At 34.4% G+C, this 9394-nt stretch overlaps 2 protein-coding genes across 2 annotated transcripts in view; both read right to left on the bottom strand.

Moving 5' to 3' along the window:
* Positions 1 to 475, bottom strand: part of LOC119189202 (autophagy-related protein 2 homolog A-like) — an 18662-nt gene extending 18187 nt beyond the window's left edge. The window contains 1 exon segment of the mRNA XM_037438254.1: positions 45 to 475. Coding sequence (XP_037294151.1) covers positions 45 to 475 — 431 coding nt within the window.
* A 3991-nt stretch (positions 476 to 4466) lies between these two features.
* LOC119189236 (39S ribosomal protein L40, mitochondrial-like) lies at positions 4467 to 8475 on the bottom strand. The gene is made up of 5 exons (XM_037438329.1): positions 8316 to 8475; positions 7778 to 7870; positions 6622 to 6792; positions 6221 to 6419; positions 4467 to 4633 (listed from the first exon to the last, which is right to left on the bottom strand). Exons 1-5 carry the CDS (start codon positions 8348 to 8350, stop codon positions 4517 to 4519), a joined length of 615 nt encoding a protein of 204 aa, XP_037294226.1. The 5' UTR covers positions 8351 to 8475; the 3' UTR covers positions 4467 to 4516.
* Positions 8476 to 9394: the final 919 nt, after the last annotated feature.

Here is a 9394-nt window from a genome sequence, read left to right as displayed (position 1 = left end):
GCGTATCGCCTATAATCCCATCGCTGGAATTAGTAAGGCCGTACCCGAACACCTCCACCTCATGACCCTTGAGACTTACTGCAGGCAGGGCGCTCAGTTTCGCGTACTGCTTTATTCTGATTGCTTCTGTACGTAACAACCCTACGTCGTTCTGGTAGTACGAATACTTATGCAAACCTACTCTAGCTACCCCTAATCTAGTGGCCGGGTGTAACACGCTATCTACGATATCACTGTATGTGTTTTTACTGGGTTCATCGCGCACGTTGCCGAACCATATGATAGGCTTGATATCGTTTAAGTGCGTTAAAGCGATTTTGAAGGCTTTGCTGTGCCTGTAACGTCTTGTTAGAAGCAGCTTGTTGATGTCTCCGAAGCAGTGCGCTGCTGTCAGCGTCCACTCCGGTGTAAGGACTGCGCTTGTACATATATGATAACGGTACATTATATCCTTACCGACTTTTAGTATTTCCATTCTGACAATGTGTGGATATTCGTTGTCTTCTATATCTCTGCCGCCGAATATGCGCAAATGCTTTTTACTTTCAATATCATCGAAGAGGAAAACTAGTAAAATAAAAATTATGTAGCCGTACATGGCAAGGCGAGCTTATCGAATATTACACAATAATGTCAGTTTCATAAAATATTTCGATATTGTTTATGTATGTGATATTTTTACATAATTTAACAGAATATCGGATATAGGTAATACGTATGAAGTGTAAAAGTAAATTAATATTATAAAGACTTGTATAAAAACGTAATTATATTTAATTGCATATATAAGTATATTTTCACGTGAAAATTATATTATACATAATTTGTAATGTATGTGTACATTGATAGAAGAATTTACATAAGTACCTAATACCACAGTAAACTTTTGAGACATAACAATAAACCTAACCAAAATCAATATTTTGTCCAAATCGAACTAGCCGTTTCTGCGAAATCAATTACATAGAAACTTTAGAAATCATCACCCGATGAATGTTAATTCAACTAGGTACCTACTGACAATCAATTTCAAATCTCCACATGTGCAAGCAAGCCCTGAAGGGACTTGCGATCTACGTTTTATATTACAAAACACTTCCATAATATAAGAAAAATATCTAATAACTCAAAATATAATAAACACTGAGGTTGCTAAAATTTCAATAAAGGCAGTTATGGGAGGCGTTTAAGTGCGTATTATATTTACACACCCTCTCAACCGAAAGATCTTTGAATACTAAAAAATGCAATGTTCAGCATTAAAAGCAATTTGTATGGAGTAGGTAATTACTAAGCGAATATAACAATGAGCACACCCTTCTTTAAATTTTAAATTTACCATTATCTCGAAAAAAAAATATTTAAGGGTAAACGTGACTAAGTAGTATTGAGATGTAATGCATTTTTTTATAACAATGCGTTGTAATTGTACTAGATAAAGCGTTTGCTTTGAATTTTTAAGCAATTGGGTGATTTGTTACTGTTATTATGCATAGAGTATTTTGCGGCACACGCTCATTACCACTTGAAGATATTAGTAGTCAAGGGGACCTATCCGTCCACGAGAGTGAATCCGTCTTTTTGTAATAATGGGCGTTATAGTCAATGAACATACACAGGGTCATTTTGACATCGCGTTACTAAATGAAACCCACATACTTATTTACTTGAAAATAACACTTTGCAATAAGTTACTTGAGCCGGTGGATGTTAAATAAAAAAGTGTGTTTCGAACAAAATAAATATTAACAAAAAGTAATTTTAATTTAGGCGCCCTAAAGCCACTACTACTACTCTAAGATAATTCGTTGCAATGGCGAAATCATACTTCCAGTCAGGAATACACCCATGCACACCGCCATATTCGCATTAAACTAGAAAATGATAAAAAAATCTGATAATTAAAACCGTAGGGTATTTCGTGAAAATATTAGTTATTAATCAATGATTTTTGGCACAATTTCAGCAAAGGTGAAAACGAGTATCTTGTTTCACTTAGTAACACAATGTCATAATGACATATGCCTATCAAAGCTATCCTATGATTAGAAAGCCCGTAATTGCAAAAAAACAGATTCGCCTCGTGGACGAAACAAGGCCCCCTTTCTATACATATTTTTATACAGATCAATGATGGTATGACGCCTGATGGTAAACGATACGACTGCTCACTAACACTAGCAATGCGAATTTATTAATAGGTCATAGGGCCGCGGCCTAGAAGCGTCGTAATTGAAATAGGGAGTGGCCTATACTTAAGGAAACTATAAATTCGGCTGTGAATAGTAGGCAGTAGGAAGTAAATAATTATTCTAATCATAATAATTCTAATTGGGTAAATATCCGAGTTAGACACAAAATCAAACTACCTACAGGTATCAAATTTTTATTGATTTGATTAAGAGTAATTGCGTGTTTACGTACTAAATATATTTCAATATTATAGGCGCTGTGATGCCTCGTAGTTCCGAAAGAATTTCGGAAGTGTTACAAGAAACATTTTATTTATTTTATTATTATTAATGAATTATAAATTAAGAAACTAACACTCATAAAAATATTAAAATTTTATTAATACTAATAGAACGGATCACCTGAGTCTTCTGATTCCGTCGTTGTGGATGTCGATTGTGGAGTCGTTTTTGTCGAAGATGTAGTTGAAGTTGCAATAGTCTTTGTAGTAGTTAAAGATATCATTGATGTTGATGATTGAAATTTAGTTGCACTCAACTTTGAAAGTGTAGTTGTTAATGTTGTTTGTGGTGAAGATGACAATGTAGTAGTTGTCGTAATTGCCGTTGGTGAACTAGTTGAAGTGATTGTTATTGCACTAGTTTCTAAAGTTATTGCTGTAGACATTATGGGTGTTGGATTGAGAGTTACTTTAGTTATTTTAGGTGCAGTAATTGCCGAAGACGGTATAATAGTTGAAGAGGTGACAGGTGATGTACACAATGTAGTTTCTGTGTTTGTTTCCAAATAAGATAGGTTTTGTAGATTCCGTTACAACTACGCTCGTATTATTAAAGTTTGATATTTTTGAATTAGTAACCGTTAGCGCTGCTAGACTTTCAGAACTTATCAACCCAGCATTCAAGTCATTGCTCTTACTTATATAGTCGGCTGAACCCTCTGGAGTTTGTGTTGTATTCTCTTTAATAAGTGTAATTGTTCGAGAAGTAGCAGTGCCTATTTCTTTTGCTTTAGTTGTAGATTGCCCGAGTATTAAAAATAGAGGCTGTTTTTCATGATGTTTAGGTACTTTTGGTGTTATTTTATACTTCGGGATTAATTTGGTACCACTCAATATGTATTTCAATTTTATCTTTTTATCCTTTTGTGTGTAGGCTGCACTTGTTCTCGGCACGCGCATTTCTATTACACGTTTTATGATGCTCAATGGTATCCAATGACTAGGAAGATCAGCTTCAATAGGATTGCTTACATATATTACTTTGTCATCCAGCGGGTTAGGCCATTTTCTGCCTCCAGTAGTCGCATACAAAATTATAATACATAATTTTAATAAAGTTTTGCGCACTGCAATAGAATATAATCATAAAAAGTATATCTCAATATATATCGTAATATAATCTGATAATAACTTAAACATATTTACTTACTTTCAAGTTGTTGACAGAAATATCATTTTTATATTTTATTGCTGTATTTATCATCGATATGAAGTGTACATTTCATCGAGCAGCCAACATTTCAGTTGGAAAAAATATACCAAAAAATATTTATTGTTCGCAACCAGTAATCAATTCTATATTCGTGTTGGTTCAAGCGTGAAAATCGATTTAAACCTCGGATGACTTTACGACTGCACTCAACAGCGGACGTAGGTATTTCAAGTGATTCCTTTGCCCGGAATTCAAACAAATCGATGGGAACGTTGCATGTTACATTTCTAAACTCTATTTTGAAATAAAATAATGCAATTTGAGCATTATGCTTAGTCTGATAGCTTTTATCGGTAGCGCTGTAATTCAAATGTTATAGGAATAGTATACCGGTATGTTATACTTGTACCCTGCCATAACAAATCTGCTTTATACAATGAAAAACCCACGAAGTATGAAGGCTTACTCAGGACTGGTCATTTTCATAATTCAGGGCAGCGAAATAAGACAAGATCTTATTTTTTATACCGTTCCAGGAAACTAGAGCTGCTATAACTAATCAAACGAGTATAAAACGAAAATTCAGAATAACAGCGCCTTTGACTACCTGAAATCCCGTTGCGTAACAGGAAATCTCTTTCAGTAACAGACCTAGCATTATAAATATTACTTCTTAAAATTCTATGGGTTCCAATATAACATCGGGAGCTTAGTTCAGGCTATTTTATTGAGTACCTACTAAACTACATAATTCAACTGTACATTTTATCACATGACAGACCAATGCCTTAATTTCTCAAATAATCGCCAGTGGTGATTTAAGTCAGTAAAAATGCATCATTTTCAAACATAATTTTAATATACTAAACATTACCTATATACAATTTTAACTAATTATCCCATTTCTTGGACACGTCGATATAGTCACCGTCTGGAGAATTGTAGTTCTTGATCGGTGGTGTCGCCACGGGGCCGTTGATGCTGTACGGTATTAGTTGAAGGTCCGGCTGTGGAAAAAAGGCAAATTTTAGAATTGAATTATTTATTAAATCAAGCCATAATAGGGAAATGCAGACTCATTTTCTGAGTTATAATCAAGATAATGAAAAAATATACTGGTCTATATTTTTAATACAGATTGCCTCGTAGTTGTACTGCATGCGCGGAATGGCAGCGCTCTGAGTCTGGTCCTGGATTCCAATTTCGGGTCAAGCAAAGTGATATTTGATTTCTTCTGCTCAGTATCAGCCCGGCTATAGCCATTATAAAAAAATTAAAAGCCATTTATAAAAAAAAAAAAGCGGCGATAGCCTAGGTGGGTGTGGAACGGACTGCCAAGACGAATGTCCGCAGGTTCAAATCCCAAGGGCACACACCTCTGACTTTTCTAAAAAATCATGTGTGTATTCTTTGTGAATTTATCTTTCGCTTTAACGGTGAAGGAAAACATTGAGGATACCTGTACATCTCATAAGTTCTCTATAGGAATTTCGAAGTCTACCAATCCGCACTAGGCCAGCGTGGTGGACTAAGGCCTAATCCCTCTCAGCAAGTAGAGGAGGCCTGTGCTCAGCAGTGGGCAAGTATATAATACAGTTCTGATATTATTATTATTATCAGCCCGGAGTTTAGAATTTGTGCCCGACATGGCGATAGGCTCGACCCCTATCACATCATGGGACGGAACACACTTGGCATAAAGTGGGTGCCCTGGTTGCACCTATGCATATCCCTTCGGGGACAAATGCGTGATGTGTATATATTTTTAATGAACCAAAGTCAACAATTAAAAACCAAAAATTCAATACTACATTAACACATTTACATTCTTAACTCTACATGTAGAGAGATTTAATATGAGAGATAGAATTTGATTTAGAGCCCGTTTTAATAAATTCATCTCACCTTTAAGTAGGCTCTTAATATGACATTTAATATATTGAACTATTTAATAAACAAAGCTTATGTTTACATTTAGAAGCTTGTTCTCAGCTGACTCAGTATTATTCAATAAACAAAATTTATAGAAAACGTCATATGCTGTGACTTAAGATATCATTTGAAATGTGGTTGATATCTGTCTATTAAATAGCGACGACTTTAAGACGCTGACTTTAATTTGTCAGAGTCTGAGCTGTTATTCTGCTTCAGAAAAACTAAATTTTATCTATAAACACAGCCCAGTGACAGTAGACTAGTACACTTATGATACTTTTAGTCAATACAACAGAATCATGAATATGTCCTCATAGTATTAATACTATTTATTAATGCGGAGTTTAATCGCCAGTGGGGTACTGGCGATTTGGAGGCGTATGCAATAAAATATAACATGACACCATGCCTCCTGCCCATTTAATGGTAGGCACACTGCACTCACTGTTCAACAGCTTTATCAGATACAATGGATTAGAGGCTGAGCCTATTACCATTTATAAACAATTCCTGTCTCTAAACTGATACTGAGCAAAAATACCTATAGATTTACCTGATCCGAGGTTCAAACCCAGAGACTTCATCTAACCAGTCATACTGCAAAACAACTACACCAGAGAGTCAGAAAAAATATATAGTCCCTTACTAATTTTACGTACCATAATAGCCTCATCATACAACTCTTCAGATTCCTCATAGAGCTTGTCTAGGGCCCTCCTCTGTGAGGCCATAATCCTGTCGATCTGTGCTATGTTCGCCATGTACTCTTCCCTTTTGTATCGGGTCCATTCTTTCTCAAGTAAAGCACGGGCCTCCGCCTCAGCTGGTGATAACTGCATCGTAGGCCTCTTACGTTTTCTGGAACAAGTCATAATATAATGAAAAAGGGTATAATTATTGATAATACAAAAATAAATCTCAACATTATACGTTAACATAATATAGAGAATAAAACATGGCAGGATCTTAATATTTGTATAATAAATAGTATTGGTATATTTTGTGCAAGATATACTCTTTACTACACTTTTACACTAACTGTAACTATGACAAATAATACCCAAGTTGGTCGATGATATCAAGTGAAACTTCCATCTCGTCGATAGGCTTCAACTGCCGGGCGTTCTTCTCAAGCCGCCGAATCTGCTTTTCAATTTTCTTACGACGGCGTTCCTCTCGTGCTTTAATAATTGCTGGGTCCACTTTCTTCTTTTTTTTCATTGGTTCTGCCCTAAAATTATAAATTTCCCAGTTGTAGGATATTTTTTTTACCAATGATTTGCATACATATAATTTATATTTACCAAAATTATTATATCGATAACTTCATCTGTCGCTACCAGAGAAGTTGCAGAGGGGTAGTAGGATATTTGTATCCGCTTAAATAGTGACCACCATATTTAAAACCCACCATAATAGCTTACATAAGTATGTTATGTTCCAGGATCAGTTGGTATACTCGTATATTGTGAGTCAAACTAGCAAGCATAATTGTTCCCACTGGCTAGGAATTAATACTTAATATTGAGTTCAATATAATCACTTTGCCAGGACCATACTAGCAAGACAAGAAATATTTTCCAATACATACTTGGCAAAGTGCTAATATTATTGATTTGGAATAGACACCATTCTTAATCCTTACATATTATAAAACTAAGTCCCCCACCACATCTATTTGAATATGATAAACTCCAAAATCAACAAATTGATTATGATAAAATTTTGGAGATCGAATCTCAGAATGGGGAAACATATAAAACGACTTTTATCCTGGAAATTCAGTTTCACATGTGTAGAATTAATTAAAGCTAGTGTTTTAAGATGCTAAGTAAATATCCGAGAGTAACATGTTTTTCATGGATAAAATAATTTTCTTATTACTTAATATTTTAATTTTCTTATTACTCTTACTTTATCAATAAAACTATCTACACAAACATTTCCTAATAAAAAGGATGCCATCGCACCTGATATAACAGGTTAATCCTCAACAGTTGACACAATTATGTCGGTGTGTGGAACGGATATACACAGGCTGATCCCAGAATGTGACTTACGTAGGCCACTATGGTGGATTATAACACCTTGTGTATGATGGTTGCTATCTGGACCAATAAAAATAAAATATATCCTACCACCAGCAAACAAAAAAAATTTACTATTGCTTTTGATAACATTCAAAATAAATAATATTTATAATTCTGATAACATACCACAACTGGTCTGTGATTTTAAACTGCAATGCCGCTGTTGTAGATACATTCCGAGTGTTGAGTTGAATTTTAGCGAGAGGGCATATTGATAACCTGAAATTAATATTAATACATATTATTATAGCAATATCAGTGCAAACCATATTTGAGATGTTCGCAGTATTGGCCATGTTTACATTAAGAAATCAAATGGATAGTACATAGTTAAAACCTAGATTTGAATTTAGTTTTTTAGCATAATATGATATGTTAAACAGTATAATATACATGATATAATACCTATCAACATAATGGTTAATGCAAAACTAGGAAATATTTACAGGACCATTTAATGTTCTTTTATATTATTAGAATTGAGGATCAAAAATTTGTCAAAGATTTTCTGCAAAAATTAGAAAAGATAAATAAACAAATTGGCTATATAATGATCCGTTATTAATAGTATCTCATTTTTTTTAATTTATATAAAGTAAAAACAATAACCAAATTATATTTAGAGGTTATGATATGTAACTATGTAATAAAATATAAAAGATACCTGGAGAATTGTCTAAGTATTGACAAATTCAGCATGTTTGTGTACCACCTAATTTACTGTTTTGTGTAATATGTTATTATTTTCTGTGTATAATAAATTATATAAAAATAAGTACGGTAATAAGTTAGTACAACTGTCAGACTGACTACTGTCAAACTGACAGCTGTCAACAAGATTTCTTTTTATTCGTCCTTAGAGGACAGTCTATAGTCTTTCATTCCATACTGCCTTGGCCTAGTCTTACGTATGTCTTTTTTCAATGTCAACTTTCAAGTGTACTGAGGTAAACTGTTAGTTGTTACAACAAATTTTATATCTTTTTGGCAAAGGAAGTAGAATCCAAACTAAATCCTAAATGAGCTGAAAATAATTTATGTAATTCCTGTGCAATAGGTACATTTAACAGCCACATAAATCTGAAGAAAATCAAAACTTCAAATTGCCTGTACACACTTTTGTGTTCTAACCAACATTTTTTTTAATTTGTTGAGCTACTTTTATGGTTGATCGTACTTTCAAAGTAGTAGTGATATTGAAAATGACAGCATTTTCTGTTCGTGTTAATAGGCATGTGGCGCATCCTTTCCAAATGGTCTAACTTGAAAATATTTATTTTAGGGTAATTTTTTTTTTATACTTGCACGACAAAGTTTCCGCACTGCACCTGATGGTAAGTGGAGTGGGGTCCAATGAAATGGCGACTGACGAAAAATGATAACTCCCCGGCAGTCAATACAATTATGCCGGCCTGTTAGAAACGGATATAAATACACACGCTGATTCTTACCACTTACGTGGTCCACTATGACGTGGAATCGTTGTAAATGCACGCTCCTACGATATCTACATTCGGTGCTTGTTGCTATGACAATGGTATGTTATGTGGCACCTCTAACGACAAGACGTACCTAGGTGCGACCACGTCAACCTCATTATCATTATCAGACACATAAAGTCCACTGCTGAACATAGGACTCCCCATAAAGAAAAACTAACTGATGACCCCTTCTTAAGATGTGGTGATACTTAATGATCTTCCTACTGAAATTCTACTCGGCAAATAAATATGATTACCTACA

This window comes from Manduca sexta, chromosome 13 (assembly GCF_014839805.1).
Source record: "Manduca sexta isolate Smith_Timp_Sample1 chromosome 13, JHU_Msex_v1.0, whole genome shotgun sequence".
NCBI lineage: Eukaryota > Metazoa > Arthropoda > Insecta > Lepidoptera > Sphingidae > Manduca > Manduca sexta.
This window is presented reverse-complemented; position numbering and strand designations above follow the sequence as displayed.